The 20,335-nt window shown below is 43.4% G+C and overlaps 1 protein-coding gene across 2 annotated transcripts in view; it reads right to left on the reverse strand.

Moving 5' to 3' along the window:
• The window catches only part of ADCY9 (adenylate cyclase 9), a 508,932-nt gene that overhangs the window by 142,973 nt on the left and 345,624 nt on the right, over positions 1 to 20,335 (reverse strand). For both annotated transcript variants that reach the window (XM_078663127.1, XM_078663126.1), the window contains exon 4: positions 2,115 to 2,222. In XM_078663127.1, the coding sequence (XP_078519253.1) occupies positions 2,115 to 2,222 (108 nt within the window). The remainder of the gene's footprint in view (positions 1 to 2,114; positions 2,223 to 20,335) is intronic.

The raw sequence follows: 20,335 nt of genomic DNA on the forward strand, positions 1-20,335 counted from the left end.
CCTCACAAATTGAGAAATGTGAAAGAAAAAGTACATGCCCTCCAGAATAAAGGGAATGTATACCAGACAGAATTACATTCGTATACCGCATTGGGAAGGTATTGACAGTATTTGAGTATTAAATCCATATTTATACTAGACGCTGTTAACCCTAAAGGAAGAACTGAACTGTGAACTAGGGCAACGATCCGACTTGCTAAACCTCTTCAAAGCTTTGATGCGCTCAAAGAAATACTTAGGAAGCGAAACGTATCGCACAGAGGCCACTGGTTTGGAAAAAATAAACAAATGTGTGAAAGACTATCACAAGAAGAAAATAGAGCCCTTAGCTCACAACAATAGTTCCTAGAAGAAGTATTCCTGAAGAGCTATACAATAGCAAACCAGTACTCCACATAGAGTAAGTCATATACCCATAAAAAAGGGGCATGGTTTCTTAAGCTGAGTTCCTTATCAGATATAATGGAAAATAAATAAGCCAGCTACCCAGCTGCAAACACTATCCAGGAAGTAAAGACTCAAACCCGGAGAGTGAAAGTCTACTATAAGTCAGAAGTAGTGCTTACACTTCAACACTACCAATGCCATGAAAACCATAACAAAGAGGCACAGCCGTGGACATCATAAAACAAATTAAAGGTCCAATCACAAGTTGTCAGCCGTGAGGCTCTGGACTGCAGAATCAGCATGGCTATCGAATAAATTGAGGCCGTCAAAAGGTAAGGCCTTTAGGCTCTCCCAAACATTCTTAGTGAAACTAGAATCAAGCAGCCAAGCGTGCTCCCTTAGAGCTACAGAACTAGCCATAGCCCTACCTATCCGACCAGATAGTGAATGTAGGCATTACACGACCATCCTGTACCAGCTGAAAAAGTTAATCTCTAACTTTTTCTGGAAGGGAAGGAAGTAGTCGGTCGACCGAATCCCATAGGGTAATGGAAGCCCTTCCAAACACACAGGACTTATTCAAAGACCTTAGGGCCGAAATAGTGGATGCAAACTAATTACGGACACACGTCTCCAACCACAGAGACTCTCTGCTTGGTGGAAGCGAGGGAGGAGCTTCCAAATTCAGCGAAGCCGAAGCTACCTGCACAACAAGCCCTCCAGCCTTAGGGGGCTGAGAAAGACAAGCTGGGTTATCTGGAGCAGGTCGAGAATGGTGCCCAAAGGTACGCTTAACAGAGACTCCAGACTTTGACTTGGCCCATGTCTCCAAAAGAATGTTGTATAGCGACTCTCCGGTGGTAAGGAACCCTCTGCGGATGTCACAAACATCATAGCAGGAAGCTGCACTTGGCTGTGTCCCGACATCGTAGCGATCCCAGTTACTGAGCCAGGGTCCTTGATCAGCGCAGAGGACGAACCCGCTGGAGAACATCCAATCAGAGGCCCCTACACCTCTTTGGGGCCCCGAAGGTGCTCCAGGGAGAGGCACTGGCCCAAAAAATGGCTTGCAAAGCCTGGAAATACACTTTCATTTGGGCCATAGTCGCCCCCTCACCAGGATATGGTGGAAACCTCTGGGTCGACTCCTGCACCACCGGCTCCGGTAGGGAGCAGGAGGAACTGGATCTGCGTTACTGCGCAGAAAAGAAGAAAATTGACATCCGTGCGTCAGCGGGGACTTTTATGGCTCCACTGACATATCAGTGGACGACGTCATTACAGAGCCATCCAACACTGCCCCGACGCGCAGACGTACTGCTGAAAAATCTCAGGATCCAGATTGGCACCTGGGGGAAATTCTAAGTTAAGGAATCTGCAGCTAGATGTCTCTTTCAGATATAATATCATTGCTCAGCAGCCTGAGCGTGACCTCGCAGTTGTAAAGCAAACAACTGAATTATCACCACTGCTGTAAACCATACAAGAGGACCTAAATGCAAAGGTACAAAAAGAGGAGAATGGCAAGTGCAATTGTGAAGACTTGGTCACAAACCCGCTACATGACATTTAAAAGGTCTATTTATTGATGCATGCACAGACACTTGAATATGCAAATGATTCATTACAAATATGGGCAAGAGGGAGTAATTTAAATGGCAGGACTGACAAGGGGTTGAAAGGTGGTTATGGCAGAGAGTAAAGAGACCATGTGAAGTGAAAGTTACCTTGTTGGTGACATTCTTGTGTTCATCCTGGCACCCATTTTGAACAGCTCCTTCTTCAACATTTATGTCACATTTTGGAGGAAATGTAATGTTGCACGAAGGACAGGTCTGCAGGGAGGAAATGCCAACATTAACAATTCGGAATGTGGGAAAATATAAGCTATTTGCATAATAATGTGTTCCTGTGCTTCACCAAAAATAAAAAATATATCCAGTACATTTAAGCAGCTATCATATTTAATCAATAAAATAGCAAACACAAATCACAACTTTAAAAACAAAGCTAACAAAGATATTCATCTTTAAAAAAAAAAAAAAAGTGAACATATCAAATAGCTCTTAGCTTCAAAATACCACCCTATGGCCTGATTACAAGTTGTGCGTAACCCATTAAATACCAATATGCCTTGGTGGGATATTTGCTGTGTTCGGGACATACTTGCTAAGCTGGGATTTGTCTTCACTGAAAAGAGGCACAGAATGCAGAATCTGGTTGTAAGACACTGAGAGCCAGATGTACAAAGGTAAGTGTTTGCGATTACAAATAGCAAATGTTTGTGAATCACTAATGGTAATCGCAAACAGCAATGTACAAACGTGTGTCCTACCCATTTTGCAATTCCTAGTGAGTCGCAAAAAGACCTACCTCATTTTGATGAGGTAGGTCTCGGTTTGTGACCCATCGGAAGTCGCAAAAATCACAGGGATAGTGGCCATGTCTATGATTGCTGTGATTGCTTTTGAATAAAAAAATCTTTTTTTAAGCAGCCCATTTTCCTTAAAGGGACCACGCCTGCCCTTAACAAATATGTTTTTACAAACATTCACAAAGATCAAGGGGTCCAGTCCTGTTATCTTCTAATAAAGCCATTTTTCTTGACATTCACACCGCTCCTACCACCACGATTGGCAATGCGACACAGAGCCTCATAATGCCTGCTCCGCCGTTCAACGCGGTCCAACTCCGCTCGTCGCCGGTGAAAAGATGAAGACAGTACGAAACCCAGGTCTGAGAAAATTGGCTTAATTAAAAGAGAAGATAACAGGGTCGGATAGACCAGGCATTAGCCACCAACTGTCCTTCACCCTCCTCATTCCACCCTGGAGACAGTTGTGGTGGAGGCGCATGTCCCGGGTCTTGACAGCAGAACCCAACACGTATTAAATGTCATATTTTTACTCAGTGTATCGTATACAAAACTAAATATAATTAACTACAAGCCATCACTACAGCCCTTATTCACATTAGTCAAGCAGGTGTCCTCAAATTGGCAAATAAATCAACATATAACAAGCATAAATTGCACTTCCAATATTATAGCAAATTCAGTTTCCTGACCCAATGCTAACATGGTGATGCCATTATGCCGAATTAGTTTCAAGAGTGAGAGAGAGAGAGGAGGTAGTAAAAGTTGGAAGCTGAGAACACACTGAAGCTTTCCCAAGTACTTCTCAGTATTTTAGAGTTACCCTGTGATTCAGTCTCCTCTTCTCTGGAAGAGGACCTCCTACACCTTACACCTCGTCCAAGGTGAGTGCTGCTTACCATGAACCTGAGTAGATGAGTGGGAGATACAAGGGAGAACGCATCCCAGGTGAGCTCCAAAGGGGGGGTGAGAAGCACTGGTCAGGACACCCGCAGGTAGGGCAAAGGAGATTAACAGTAAATGACTAGAGATTCTATTATCCAGGATAGGGTCTGCTTTTGAGAGAAGAGTTCATTTCTTCACTGTAGTGATTAAGGGACCTTCACAAAGGAAACTTCCTGAAAGGATGGAGGACTGCTAGTTGAATCGGCTGGGTATTATGTGGACAAGAAGAAAGCCAAGACAAAATCAGTAATCCTTAATCCTAAAGATTAGGATATGATCACTACTTAACATTCTGCTTGACAAGAAACCCCAATGCAATATAAAGCAGTTACTGTAAGGTGGTAATGCCGTCTATCTATTTAGAGCTAAGTCTGCTAAATATGGAGCGTTTTTGAGGCCACAGTGGGGGAGCCATGAAAGTTCACTTGGAAAGTACTTTACCATGGTAATTTGGGACAGAAAGGTGGTAGCAGTTAGTGGTTCTCCTTTTTCGGGTCACTATAAGGACCAGAGTGATTACCCCACACAGTACCAACAGGTGAAAAAGAAAATACTTTCCACAATCTCTGTTGACAAGACAAGCCCACGAGTACCCTACATGTTCAGAATATCTTTCTGTATGGGCTTACTGTTTCGGTTCCGAAGACAAGCTCATGTGAAGACTTTATGTTTATAAGATCTTTTTGTAATATTTAACTGTAGCTCAAAACGGACTGATAATAGTATCAAGAAAGAGAATTCCTTGCCCTGGATGTTATAGCATTTTAGTCACCCAATACAAATGTGTATATTGCAGGTCTTTAATCATTTTGTAAATTCAAACTTGTGATGTCATTTGTAGAGATAAAAGGAAAGGAATTTTGGATGTGGGTAACCATGTTGGGCTACTGAGTCACATTTATTCCAAAGGTACTGAAAGATGGCCAAGCCACAAAAGGTCATATTAAGCCCTAGCTTTCTATCCCCAACCACAAACCTAGTGGACAGAGGAAGAAATCAAGTTGCAACACAATAACTACAAAAGAAAAATGCTTATGACTTGGGTCAAGCAGTTTATTCATCTCCGGAAACATCTTTCAATCTAGCAAGGAAAGCTCCAGCCGCTTCCAGATGGGGGTTTGTACCGTACGTATGTATTGGTATTTGTAGAACAGGAATCTAGATTATGTGATTCAAGATAGTTTGCAATGAGGGGGAATATATGTGGGCGTGCACTCAGTTGTGTAATAATGTAGCATTCTTGAAAGAGGTGACCTTTACATCCTTTCTAAATTGTAGGAGGGGTAGGGCTTTTCTGATAGGGATGTAGTGAAAGCATGTTTTGAATTTGGGAACTAGACTCTTTCGAGCAGCATGCTGCAATGTTGCAGACACATGCCAGCTCAGCAGCTTTTTCTGGATATCCTGCAGATCTTTCCTCCTAATCTTTGAGAGTGAAAACAGAAGAATGCACTTTTGCTCATATTTCAAATCCAGCTTTTTCATAAGCACTATTCTTACCATACTGCCCATACTACTGAGTATTACCATTGTTGTCCCTTCCCCTCAACTCTTCTGTCGTCTTGGAGACCAATATAACACAAGCATTTGCAACGCAATAGGTCTCGCATATGTTAAAATTAGAGCTGTTGGTGTTGAAACGAACAATGTTTTTTACTTTAGTTTTTTTATTTTCAGTGGAGTTATTATAATTGCATAGCACTATTGCCAATGGTGTAAAAAAAGCAAAAGTAGAAAACATTGTCAACCGCTCTAACTTTAACAAATGGAAGACATATTGCATTGGAAATGCAATCGGTTTCGCCTTTGTTAGAGGTAACGTGTCGCTGAACGCCAGGAATTAGCATCGGGGGGCTTCCTAGCTCTGCAGAATTGGAAGTTTGTATTAGGCGTGTTTAGTGAAAGAGTGATGTGAAACTGCCCAGAAAGGGGTTGTCATGCTTTTGAAAATGTGTTTATTTGCCCACTTTCTTATCTCGTGCTCTCGAGACCCGGGTGATGCAGAGATTACTAGCGCCACACTCAAAAACATAAAAGTGCAGAATATAAAGTTTACAGTCTCCACCCTCCTCCACAGGCAGACCCCCACGCCTGCCTTAGAAAGAATGTAATTGACATGAGTGGTCTTTGGAAGGGTCCGCACTAACTTACCTACCGCTAGCCCTGTGGTGTAACCTAATCATCTCTTGTTGAGCTGGTGCGTAAAGTTCAACCACTCTAACGCGCCTCTTCCTGAAACTTTACACGCCCAGTGGTGTTGTTGAGGCGATTTCAAGCCACAGTAAGGAAGAACTGTCTTCCAGCTCGAGAGGGGCGCCCTTTTAACAAAATCTAGGAGAAGTGGTGTGGAGGTTGGGGTGGGCGCGGTTAGGCAGAGCAGGGGTTAATTGTCTTTGTTTTACAGTTTGCATCTGTTGCCTCTTTTACAGCCCTCCACGTTTGAACCGATGCTCGGAACCCTTTAAAGCGACATCATCTTGTCAAGAAAGGGTTAGGGTATAAAGCTCAAGCGGCAATCAATTACCCCACCCCTCTCCCCCCAGCCCACGCTCCACACACCTAGGTACACAGAGACACGCTGTCATGGGCATGGCACTTAGGAAGCAACACTTAACATGGCACTGTGAGCAAAAGTGTGGCTGGCAAAATATTAGCAGATTAGTAGCCCAAATTCAGAGGGGGCCGTTTTTGGTGCGTGTCTGCTGTGTCTTGCAGGACTAGGAGTGAGTCAGTGAATTCCTCTGCAAACATCACAAGTGGCAAAGGGAAAGTCAAGGAGTCTTGTAATTGCACTTTCATTTTATTGTTAAATGTGAAGACTGCGAGTGGGGGGGGGTATGTGAGTGCGTGTGTAAGAGTGAGTGTGGTGTGTTTCTGTGTATGTGAGTGAGTGTGTGTGTGTGTGTTATTGTGTGTGTGTATGTGAGTGAGTTTGAGTGTATGTGCACGTGTTGCTGTATGTGCACGCACCACTGTCCCTCTTTCTCCCTGTAGCATACATCCTGTGCAGTCATGTGCTCGGGGGAGCCAGGGCTGTTAAGCGCTAGTCTTGGTTTGCAAACAAAGTTTGAGAGTGCAGCAGAAATCGCTGCTCCCTCGCAGGAAGCCCCGGCCGGCCGAGCCGTGCCTTTGGCGCACGCAGCGCAGGCTGCACATTCCCCCACAGGGTCATGGGATCCGAGTCACGGTTGAGATGTGGCTCCTGTCTCAGCACCTCCACGCGCTAGCACCAGCGACCCCCGCACAGGAGCGGAGACCAAGCGCAGCGGCGTAGAGAGCCGGCTTTTGTGACTGTGGCTGTAAACTAAAGCTCTTGTGGGTGCCGCTTGGCGCCCTGTATCTGAATGGGAACCTGCCATGGGCATGTTGTTGCTGTGTTTGGTTGGTAGATAGAGTCTGCGTGCTGAGGCGGCTGCTGAATCAGGGAGCCAAGTCCATGCGAACGGCCACCTGATCCCCTCTTATCAATGAAGCAGCAGATCATGGCGGATGGCCCCATGAGTAAGAGGCGAAAACAAGCCAATCCAAGGAGGACCAGCAGATCAGGAGCATGAGGGTTACCCCATGTTTATAGGGTCGCATCCGTATCAGAAATTTGCAAAAATCCAAGCTGGGGAGGCGGTTATGTTAGGCTTCGAGTTCGGCAGACGTTATGGGAACCTCTTTGGTACCTAGTTCCCCATGAAGGTTGATATCTTAAGTGGTCTACTATCCACAGAAAACTATAGGGTGACTGTGCCAAAGTACAGCCATATATAATCAGGGTAATGGATGTGTTAGTTTATTGTCCAAATGAACGTAGAGCCCCTCTGTGTTGAGAATTATAAAGTGAGATCTTTAGATGATTAATAGTCGTTATAGATTTGGTTGAGGGTAGTTGTAATAGTAGGTCAGTTTTTACTGGTAGTCATAATGGTTTATTGTGTGTTTCGGATACCAACCAACAAGCTCCCTATTGCACCAAGTAGGAGGATTGATATCTCTAAAAGACTAGCAACTTAATTCCACCTTTGTTTTTATTTACTTTGAGTTTGTTCCGGGAAATTCTTGTTTTCTTTATTTTTGCACAAGAATTTTGAAATTAGTTTGTTTATTGTTTTAAAAAATGTGCAAGTGACAGAGCGGATGCTGGTTGTGAAAGTTACTAGAGGGGTTACCATCATTTTTATGGTCTCAATTCTACTCCATCAGGTTATGAATTTTGATGACCATTGTAGCATTATCTCTTTGATTGTGGCCACTATTTTATATTTGTAGGGGGATATGGGTTTATTCAGGTCTCTGACAAACTAGGTTCCTAAATATTATGCCATTTTAATACCAAAGATTGTGTGAAAAGTGAGGAGCAGTGAATATTTAGGAAGATCACTTCGATCTTGTCCTTGTTAAGGGAGTATCTACAAACAGCAAAATATCTAGAGATCTCTTCCATTATGACAGGCAATGCTGACTGTGTGTTTTCTGTAAACAGTAACACATCAACTAAATAGGATGCTATGTTTAGTGCCATGGATGGAAAGGGGGTCCCTTTGATTTGTATGTTATTTCTGATTGCCTCCAGAAAGGGTTGTATTCGTGAAAGAAATAAAAGTGGAGATAGTGGGCATCCTTGTTTCAGTTCAAACCAATTGAATAAATTATCATTTATTCTTACTTTAACTTAGGAGTTTGAGTTGAGGGTCAGGGTAACCCTAATTAAGTGTTCCCTTAGATCAAGCTTGTCCAATACAGCCCTCAGAAAAGTCCTTATCAAAGACTTTTTTCACATGTAGAGCCATTGTGGAGGATGGAAATTCTAATGCCTTATTTTTCAATTACGTGGCAAAATAATCTAACATTGCCACACGATAATATTCCTTGGAGGAAACATGATTGTGCCGGATGTGTAATCTGCTTAAGAACTTTTTCTAGACTTGTGGAAAGGATTTTGGCATAAAGCTTGCACTTTATTTTTATAATGAGATGGGTTGGTAGTTTTTAATGTTTAGATGGTCTTTACCTTCTTTAGCTATGACAACTATTGTAGCATTGGTGGAAGAACCTTGTATGGCCAGGCAGTGTGCCCCCTCCTTTTCTTGGTGGACCACTGTTTTTGTAAAACGCTGGAAAAGATTGTGACTGGTTCTAGAAGGCTTTGTGCACAACCTTTATATAATTTACTAGTTAAGCCATGGGGTACCAGAGTTTTCCCAATTTTGAGACTTTTAATTGCCTGGAGTATTTCTGAGTGTGATATTGATTTGTTTAGAAGTATTGTTGACTCCGAGTCAAGAATGAGGAGGGAAAGGCCATTCAGGTAAGCTTTACAGTCTTCGATTTTTATGCTGTCTTTGGGATTTTTAAAGAGATCTCGTCACTAGCAAGAACCACAGCACCCAACATCAGCTCTGTGGGCTTCTGCAATCTGGTAGCAGACTTCTTTGCGGAGAAGGTAGGAAAGATCTATTCCACCTTCCCAGAGGTAGCACGTAACAGGTGCCCGGGTAGTGATGGGACATCCGACATAGCAGAGGCGGAATATCTTTGTGGATTTGCTGTCGCCTCATGTGACAATCTTAAAAATACAGCCTTAAGCATCGAGTCGGGCTCACCAAGAGACCCCACTACTCCTAAGGTGCTAAGAGGGAGCCTAGAGGTATTAGAGCCTTACATCCGACACCTTCTTGAACTCTCTTTCACCTCAGGAACAGTCCCAAAAAAGGTGGAAGGAGGCGATCGACCTCCCCTTAAAAAAGAAGCCGAATGTTAGTATGAGTCAGTTGGAGAATTTGCGCCCAATCTCACTTCTGCCCTACTTTGCCAAAATAGCAGAGAAGGTGGTCAACACTCAATTGGCAGCTCATATTAATAAACACAGCTTACTCCACCCTACTCAATCGGGCTTTCGTGCAACCTATTCTACTGAATCAGCACTGCTCCTATCTATTGAAATCATCCGCAAAAACGTAGATGAGGGACAGACGGTCGCCTTAGTCCTCTTAGACCTCCGTGCCGCATTCGATACTGTAGCCCATCTAACCCTACTTCAGAGCCTCAGGAAAGGAGGTTTGGCTGGACGAGCCCTGGAGTGGCTGAGGTCCTTCTTACACGACCGCAGTTTTCAGGTATCTCAGCAACCTCATTATTCCAGGAGTATTAAGCTGGCTCAAGGGGGTCCCTCAGGGCTCAATACTCAGCCCCACCCTCTTTAATCTGTACATCACCCCTTTGGCAGAGATTATTGGAAAATTTGGCATCAGTGTTGGCATGTGTCTCTAACACAAGCTCATGATGAGGCAGCCATCAACTTCTCGACTTGCCTACAAGAACTGGCGTCTCGGATGGCTAACAACTGTTTGAAACTTAATGGCAACAAAACTGAAGTGTTAGTGATAGGCAAAGCCCCCTCGATTTGGTCCTCATCATGGTGGCCTCAGACACAGGGACCGACCCCACCCCCCTGCGAACAGGTTAAGAACCTAGGGATGTGGCTGGATACTAAACTATTCTTCGAGTGCCACACCAGGTGGGTGGCGGGGAAATGTTTTGGGGTAATGCGAGGACTCTGGAAGACCCTTGATGTACTACCTGTTACAGCTAGGAAAACTATGGTCCACGCTCTGGTGACGTCACGTTTAGACTACAGAACATCCTCTAACTTGGGGCAAGTAGCAAATGTATGCGAAGACTCCAATGCATTCAGAATGCAGGCACGTCTCGTTCTAATGCTACCCAGGAGAGCTCCTTCTAACCAGGCCCTAGTCTCCCTTCACTGGCTTCCGGTGAGGGAACGAATTCTCTTTAAAGCCCTGTGTGTCAGCCACCGCATCCTAGAGAGGAAAGGGCTGACCTATCTGCATGACCTACTCACCCCCTACGTTCCGACCCGCCAGTTGAGATCAAGTGGGATGGGGCAGGTCAGTGTTACGGCCATCAGACGAGTAAGAATGGGTGGCCGTTACTTCCTCTTTTTGGCGGCCAAACACTGGAATCAACTTCCCCCAGGTCTCCGGCTGGAGTCCTCTGAGACAATCTTTCGGAAAAAACTCAAGACCTGGCTTTCTCCGTCTTTAACCCCTTCCATGGTCATGACGAGCTCAGCTCGTCATGCAGTGCACTGCTCGTGTGCTGATGACGAGCTGAGCTCGTCATGAACAATGGGAAATCTGGAGTAACAGCACCCAGGGGGAATTGCCTTAGCTCCAATGTGGTTAAGCCTTCCTGTCTAATTCTGTAATTCTTCTCTGCCACGGACAGTGTATTTTCTTTTGCCGCAGCACGGGGACACACTAGCTAGGGTAGCCATGCGCTTTACAAACTTCTTTATTATTATTATTATTATTATTATTATTAATATAAAAAGCCTCGTAAAAGTCTTGAAGAGCACGTAGAATGGCTTTAGATGTCATTTTTGTCTCTTATGGCTGGGATAGTTCTCGCTATATTTTAAGTAATTTTTATGTAAGCGTCCGGCTTGATTCTTCACATATCTGCACTGGTTTTTCAAGAGCTACCCATTTATGAACTTTTCACTCAGGATTTTATTGTATTCAAATTTGAGAGTTTTTGAGCTGGCAAACACTGAAGAGCCTTTGGTGTGAATGTGTTTACGTTTTAGAGCCTTTATATTCGCTTCGATTTCATTTTGGAGTTTACAATCTTTTTTTGCTTATATCAGCCATTAGGGTTATCATTGAGCCTCTTATTGTGGCTTTTAAGGCATCCCAAAATCTCTTTAATTTTTGTTTTCTTTTATGTAAAGAATGATATCTGCCAAAATCATCTTTTGAAGATTACTATTATCCATAAGAATATTAATATACAGTGTTTAATTGTGTTTTTGCCTAGATTAATATCCACTGAAGTTTAAGCTTGGTCCAAAATCACCATCTGCTCAATCGAAGCGCTTGATGTGAATTGAAAATGGCGGTTATCAATTAAGGGTTCATCAATCCACAAGGATCCATGTGGGTGTGAATAGAATGTTTAGTTGTTACCAGCGGATTTATAGATTTTCAACAAATCAATCAGGTTGGTGGAGTCACAGAGGTTTAACATTTCTGCCTGGGAATTTTTGGCTCTGAATGTGACCTTAGAAATTCTGTCCACATTACTGTCTGCAAAAAGTTACAATCGCCTCCAAGAATTATGCTCAAATTCAATGGTAGGTTGGATATTACTTTATTTAGGGGGGGCAAAAAAACTGGTTTGTTGTTGTTAGGAAGGTATATGTCAATAATGTGGTATTCTATGCTATCTTTTTTGCTGTTAAGATTAATCAGCGCCCTTGGTTATCTTGTTGCTGTGACTGGATTGAGCAGTGAAAGTACTTTTACATTTTGGTTACTCAGGGTTGTTATTTGGGCTTATTATGAAGGTTGGTACAAAGCTGTGATTGTTACAGTTTCCCATTAACCCACCAAAAATTAAAGAGATAAGTTTTGTGTTTTCATTGGAACCTTGAGTAGCCTTGAGGTTAATGTTGGTTGAGAGTGTTTAGCATACAGTCAAAGTTTAGATCTGTGTAGGTGCGTGACCTGGGGACCCAAAGTAAGGAATGTTGCTTCATCCTCAATATGACAGGTTGTAGATTAATAAGGAGAAAATAGAAAAAGAGAGTAAGGTAGAGAAAGGAAAAAATTAAAAGGCTAAGCCCCCAAAAAATAATCTGAAAACCCATCTCAACCCCCAAGTGACAGCAATGATGCTCTTAAACCTACATTGCGTGAGAGCGGAAATAGAGGTGTGCAATGAGCAGTACACAAAGGTTATGCTCAAACTAAATGTATGCAATATCCATCCTAGCATAGCCATCACCAGATAGTAAAGGAAACTACAAAACAAACTAACATATTAAGATTCCTACAACTGCTTAATCGAGCTTGGGAATCGTATGTGATGTGAAGGCAGACATAAGATCCAATGAGGTTGATTTCAAGTTAGTACCAAATTAATATACTTGAGTGTTGAAACATTACCCCTTTTGGCAACAGGTGTTACATGCATGAGATAATAGATAAACTAACATTACTCACATTAAGGTGTTATATGGCAAATAACTGGTACGATGGCATATGCTTACAAAACAGGTTATTTCTATAACTAACTTAATGTATGTAGAAGTTTAACAATCAATCTGATTAGAAACCATTAGGCATGAACCTTATTGTATTAAACTAAACAGGCAGATTGACAGAAAAACAGGCAAGCCCGGTATTAAAATAGGTTATGGAAATATGATAGTCTGTAGCAGTCTATATCAATCTACAACACAATTTAACAGAATAAGCTTGTATATGAAAGGAAGACTGGTACCACGAGGGACAGGAAAACCACCCAAGATCCCTTGATGCCCCCAATGGAGAGACATGTTCACTGATCCTGTTCAATCAGTGATACTGAGGCTCTATCTGAGATCTGTAAACTTAATGGCAACTAGCTATGTAGCATAGGCTTAAGCTGACCAATGGGTAACCACAATGAAAGATACGGCTACTATATCCATGTTTAGCTGAGAAGTATTTGAAATGAAGGTTTGTAGTTTGTTCACTTCATTAATAACTTTGAATTCTCCCTAAAGATGATCTTGAAGTGTAAGAGTCCTACAAAGGAAAACTGAATAGAATGTCATGGAGGTTTTTCCCCGAGGGTGAGAAAGTCTTTCTTGTGGACAACAGAGTTTCTTTTGAATAAATCTTGTTTAATACCAATTTTTGCTTCGTTCTATAGAACCTGTTCATTTTTCTTCATTTGATGAGAATTTTCTCTGAATACGTGTACCTTAGTGGTCTGAAAATTATGACTCTTGGTTGTTTTCAGGTCTTAAGGAAGTCTATTGATAGCTTCTCTGATGGGTTCCTGCATGTCCGTTCGATATCAAAGTTTCTTTCCAAGGTTAAAACAAGAGTTTTGGGTATCCAAGTCTCAAGAAATTCAGTGCAGGCGTAGGCCTCATTTTCTGCACCCTCTGGAAGGGAAACACTACCCAGGTTCCCTTTGTGGTGTGGTGCTCTAATTTTATGACTTCCTTTGATAGGGTAGCTACTTTTGTATTCAGTGTGCCAGATGTGTTCTGTGATTGTGTTTTTCCATCTTTCAGAAGACTTAGTCTTCTGAGATTCTGCTCTCCGGGTCTTTGAAATCCTTTTTCATTCCTTGGATCTCAGGTTGGGTGGGGCCTGCATTGGACTTTAGTCCTTGTGCAAGTTTATGTAGGGCTGATAACCCGTGAAGCCTCAGTTCCATGTGTGTATTCGGGTCAGTTTTAGGTTTTATCTTATAGTCTGAGATAGGTGATCCAACTTAGATATGTTCTAGTCCACTTTCATTCTTTCTTTGACCTTTTCTCTTTTTGTTCATCCATATTTGTAGGAATGAAAACAATGGTCCGTGACCAACACTTCAAGAAATATTTGTGAATTTGCGTTGTATATACCATTACATGAGTGAGGACAGTGGACGTTTCGACTATGCAAACCTGTGTACTGCAACCTAAAACTGGAGCCAAGCCTGGCTCGCCAGTAAGGATTTAGATGGATCCCATGGCCCAATGTCGCCAGGGTATGGTTCTGCTGGTGTGATACAGTTGCATCACCACTTATTAATTCTTAATCTGGAGATTTTCTTCCTTAAAGAGAAACCTCACGTCATCCAGCTGCTGCTCCGACGGGATGCTAGCAAGCAAGCAAACGTCTACGGTCCTCACTTGATCAAGACCTGTACCTACATTGTTCTATTGTTCCTCCATTGTAGATTGCATTATATGCACATTGAAATTTACAGAATTACATGTAAATCACCGATGGACAGGCTTGAATGTACTAGGTTTCATTACCAGCATCTGTAAATAACGAATTTAATACCTTTACTTTGTGATTCACCCCTTTACTACCCAACTCCTCCACTTTCCTATCCTTTCTCCCTCTCCTTTTTGCGCGCAACCTATGTTGATGGTTATAAACAATCCTGATTTGGGCTTAAAATAAACAAATCGTATTAAGTACACACAGTTTTTTAGGGCTCGGGCCTACGTCACACTGCGTAGCAGTGTGGGCGGAGCCCAAGAGTCCTGTAGTTAGCGTCTCCGAAAAGGTACCTAAACAATTCTAGCCTGCTCGTGATTTTTCGACCTTTTTGCCAGCTGCATGGCAATTGGGCCTCGCATGCGTGTTTTTTTCGAAGAGAGCACGCAATAGGCCATAGGTGGTAGAGTAGCTCCGCCTATTGCATATTGTGTGCGGTCACGCGCACGAGAAGGACATATTTCTTCAATTACCAGCTGTCAGGGGCCGCGGTAATTGAAGACAGATGCTGGGCGTATGTTTTTTTTTTGTAATCCATTTCACGGAGCTCTCCCTGTCAGCGCCTCTTGTCTGTGTGTACGCTTTCCCCATCGCTGGTGAGCTGCGAATGCCCTGGAATTTTTTTTTCTTCTTACTATAGATCGTTTGGTTGCTCTTTTTAGTGCCAAACTTTCCTATTTGTAAATTATTGTCCCAACCTGCCCGCGGTTTATGCGATATGAAATATAATTAGGGCTGCTGCGATTAAGTTGATACTTGGTTTTTACTAATATATCTCATTCGATTATCTTAAAGCCCCCTAATCTAATGCTACTGTTCTTGTGATGTATGGCACAAACTCATTTACCATTGCTTCCTATCTTATAAAATGCAGGGCTTGTAATCATTTATCACGCTTCTACAGTTCTGGCGGACAATATTGGAAGTTATGGCCCTCCTTCCGAATTCGCGATCCTAGCTGTTTATCTAATACCTATTGCCCCAGTAGTGTAGTTATTTAGTTCTTACTCTGCAAGATATTCTATGTAATACAATTATTCTGGGCAGTACTTTGCTTATGCTTATTTTAAAAGCATCTTTTACTGCGCGCTACTTTTTTTCATGGTGCACTTACTTATTGTATGTCTTAACCGTATTACGCCACACGTCCAGCACCCCGCTCTGTCGATAATCGGCAAAAACAAGTGTGTGCGCCGCGGCTTTAAACAGAGAGGCGTATGAATCCTATATTCGGCATCTGACGTCATAAAGATGTGACATTGTAACTAGCGTACATTAGTCAGTAACACGGATGACGTACTCAGCCTAAAGAATATTGGTGGCCATATTATAATGTGAGTTTCTGCCAAAGGTCATTCCACGTTTTTTAAAAGGAAGAATAGTAACTCCATTGGGCAGACTCAGACATCTTAAAGATGTTACGTTGTAACTAACATACATTAGTCAGAAAAACAACGAGGATGGACTCAAACAAATAGAATATACGGCGTGAGCAAAGGATCAAATGCAAAAGCATTGTCGGAGGTTCTGCTCATCATAGGGTCTCTGGGTTACTACAGCATTTGGCTGTTTCAATGCCTATTAATTGATATAATATGGGATTTACTATAACTGAAGAGTCAGTCATGAGCACCTCTTCAGATCGCACCCCACCCCTTCCCCCGTGTAGAAGGCCCAGCAGGACACGCGGACAACAGCAAAGACTTTTTGGAGACAGGCAGCTCCTGCAGTAGGCTCTGGCGCCAGCGAGCTGTGGTCGTCGAAAATCGAAGCATCAAAACACTGAACGTGTGGGCAAGCGCGCCTCAACAGTGCCTAATCATCGGTTCTGGGACCATTCATATCTCCCACTTTCGCATCAGCAGCACAGACGGGAAGCTGGTCTGGTCACACACATTCCACTGGGCAGAGGTCATGGGCACCAGGGCTGGCAAGGGCACATCCGCAGCTCTTTTGTGTACCTCCGCCATAAATACGGGAAAGCTGCGTGGGAGAGAGGCAATGGGGTGGCAGCATGTTGATGGGAAGTTCGGAGTCAAAAACAACTAAAACAAAAGAAATCAAAGCGGTCACATCATCAGCGCTTTTTGTTTTTTAAGGTTTTTGTCCTTAAGTAACTTAGAACTCTGTATGTATCAAGTACTACTATAAGGCCACTAGCCCAGTGGATGTATCAGTTCTCAACAGGGCACAGAAGCGTCTGTGTCTTTGCGTCTGTGGTGCAAGATCTAGCCACTGCCTAGTGTGAGTGCAGAGTGAGAGTGAGTGCAGAGTGAGAGTGAGTGCAGAGTGAGAGTGAGTGCAGAGTGAGAGTGAGTGCAGAGTGAGAGTGAGTGCAGAGTGAGAGTGAGTGAGAGTGAGAGTGAGAGTGAGAGTGAGTGCAGAGTGAGTGCAGAGTGAGTGCAGAGTGAGTGCAGAGTGAGTGCAGAGTGAGTGCAGAGTGAGTGCAGAGTGAGTGCAGAGTGAGTGCAGAGTGAGTGCAGAGTGAGTGCAGAGTGAGAGTGAGTGCAGAGTGAGAGTGAATGCAGAGTGAGAGTGAATGCAGAGAGATTGACTGCAGAGTGAGTGCAGAGTGAGAGCAGAGTGAGAGCAGAGTGAGAGCAGAGTGAGAGTGAGAGCAGAGGGAGAGCAGAATGAGTGCAGAGTGAGAGTGAGTGCAGAGTGAGCACAGAGTGAGAGTGACTGCAGTGTGAGTGCAGAGTGAGTGCAGAGTGAGTGCCGAGTGAGTGCCGAGTGAGTGCAGAGTGAGAGTGAGTGCAGAGTGAGAGTGAGTGCAGAGTGAGTGCAGAGTGCAGAGAGAGTGCAGAGAGTGCAGAGAGAGTGCAGAGAGAGTGCAGAGCAGAGTGAGTGCAGAGTGAGTGCACCAACAGCCATCAGTGCACACATCAATTGTTAACGCATCCACAATAAACTATTGTAGCAATCGCAGTATGGTGCACTTTACTTTGCTGTTTTTAAAATTGATTCCTGTGTAATAATCATTGTTGTTTTTAATCCATTTTGTTCTTCGTGTATCATTTTTTGCACATTGCAAGCACTAATAGTGCTAATGAGTATATGATATTTTTAAATAAATTGTACAATCATTTCTAATCTTAAGTAACTTTGTGTTTGCTTTATTCAGAATTTTTTTTTCTTATACTGTGGTTTCGTAATGTCCAGGGTCTGTGTGTTTCTAAAAGAGTGGTACTGTCGCAATTCTCCCAAGGTTGTGGAACACAGGGACTCCCCTCTTTTGTTTTCACTTTACTTTTAAACATATTCATCTAAACCGCAGCATGCCACCATTGATACAATTCCAATACAACCCACATATTTCTACTACACACCACATGCATACACTCCATAACACAGGGATAAAAGACATTGCCATTTACAATGCCATTACCTCTAACTCAAATAAATCTGAGACCTATTGCATTTTTAATGCTTGTTGTGCTTGTGTTGATGTGTGGTCTATTGAATTTTTATTCATATGCATAAATATGGTTATTGTGCATGTAGAAATTTCTCCCCTTGTTTCAGGTTATTGATTAACCATGTTGTAATGGTATATACAACGCAAATTCATAAATAATTCTTGAAGTGTTGGTCACGAACCATTGTTTTCATTCCCGCATTTCGCCCAGGTCCGCACTGACTTTAAGGGTTACCTCATTATCTATAATGGCATCCATATTTGTAGTCTGGCGGCACTTGGATTTTAAGGGACAGGAGTTAAATACATGGTAATTGTGCTCTGAAAAAACCCAAGTCGGCCAACGTTCTAAAACAAGCTTGGCAACTGGTGAGCTGGTAACAGCGAGGCAAGATGTAAATGCTCTCGAGGGGTGGGAAGCCCTTTGAAGCGGAAACCTCTGCCGCCTACCTGCTTTGCTGCCTGTTTGCCTGTTTGCCGGGGAGTATCTTCAGGAGTCCAGCGTGCCTTGTCGGTCCTCTTCCCGCCTCCCGCTGCCCAGCTCTGGTGTCATCTGAGCTCTGTAGGCGAGCGGAGCGCGGTCTGAGGGGGACTGGCTAAACTACATTTCCCATCAGCCAAAGCGGCGCACGCCGCGCCATCCACGCGCCAGGAGGCGTACAAATTGCGCGTCACCCCCGTCTCGCGGGACGCGAGCGGGACGCCGGGCGAAGCCCGGGCCAAGGGCGGGCCCGTTTTAGCCCGTTCTAGACAGTGAGAGACTGGACTGGGCCACCCCTCTTACTTCCATCCTTTAAACTGAACTTTGGCAAGGTAAAACTCACTTATATCCACAGTGTATTATAGTCTATAACTGTTATATAAACCCACAGGGCCTCGCTGTTTATTATTGTTTGCTCATTATGTCCAAGCAAAAAACGCCTGTCACCCCGGCTAATACAATGCACAACTACCTGGTCCAGGTAGTGTCAAAAATTAATACCAATCGGAGGTCCTCCTTGGGCATTGAGGATTCGCCACCTTGTGCTCAATTCAATCAATCAGGGGTAACTCAGTCTGCCGCTGACGATCTCATTTTCCCCGATCTTATTGAGGTTCCAAATGAGCAACCACCCATTGATGTATCCATGGCCCCTACTGACCAACAACTTGACCCTTTTACAGACCTAATTAATCTAGAAGACCAAGATAAATCTGTAACAATTGAGGAGCTTGTTATAGAGAGCAACACTCCCCCTACACCGGTTCCCGCTCCAAGAGCTAAAAAAGGGATTACCAAGGCTCCACCTAGAAGAGGTGGCCTACGCTCTTGTAAAAATAAACCCGCAACCCCCCCTAGACGAACAAAGAAAAGGATAGAGGATGGGATAAGGGAAGAGGAGTACGAAAATGAAGAAGGGGAGGATACCCTCTTAATTAAGCTTATGGGTACATTAGAGTCTAAACTATTAGGTTTAATGAAACCCCTCATATCAAAAGTTGACCAATTAGCTAATAAGGTCAACAAGCTGGAGTCCCTGTTAAGGAAAACCAACGAGGGGGTGGGGGAAATATCAAACCTAGTAGTAACTAAATTTGAACAACTGGAGACGGCGGGGAAATCACTTGGGGTGAACATGAATATTGGCCTACAAGCTCCCTCTGAGCAAGTCCAACAAATTAGCCCCATGCTCGATAACACTCCTGATATGGTCCTAGTTCCAGATGCAGCCCAATTAATGGGCAATACTATCCCTGAGATTCTGAATCCAGAAACTGCCCCAGTTGAACTAATAGTTGAGGCCTCGCCCCTTATTTTAGTACTAGCAAACACACCCTTGCTGAAAACTGGACAGATTGAGTCACCAGATTTCTTAAGAAATAAGGCCCTTCAGTGGCTTAGTAGTAATATGCATATAACTCCCTGGGGCAAGGAAAAACTATCTGACGATCTGCTTACAGCAAGAAGGGTTAGGTGGATAGGTACTAAGGCGAAGAAATTCCAAGGGGATTGTGTGGTCTTGAACTTTAAGGGACCTGAAGTCCTGCCTGATGTCCTACGGAACATCCTCCCCCCACAACGTAGGACAGCTGAAATAGTTCCATTGACACTGGATTTTTTCTATAGCAGAAGAGGTATAGTAGCTAAACCGAGCATATTAAGAACAAAATGGACAGTTGTGGGAAATAGAATTGCTAGGTCCAATCCAGTATGTGAGTGGGGGTTAAATTTGGACAACCAATATTCTGTGTTAACTGATTTAAATGAGTGTGATTGACTCGCATGTGCCTCCTCCGCCACCCTAGATATGCACCTGGGCCAAAGATATGTTAAGACTCCCATGCTAGACGAGCCTACAATAGTCCCAGATGTATTTCGGACCACCGTCCTAGAGGAAGTAAATAGGGTTCAGGTGGGACAGAAAAGGCTATTGGAAGAAATTGAGATGT

The sequence above is a fragment of the Lissotriton helveticus genome, chromosome 10 (assembly GCF_964261635.1).
Source record: "Lissotriton helveticus chromosome 10, aLisHel1.1, whole genome shotgun sequence".
In the NCBI taxonomy this organism is placed as follows: domain Eukaryota; kingdom Metazoa; phylum Chordata; class Amphibia; order Caudata; family Salamandridae; genus Lissotriton; species Lissotriton helveticus.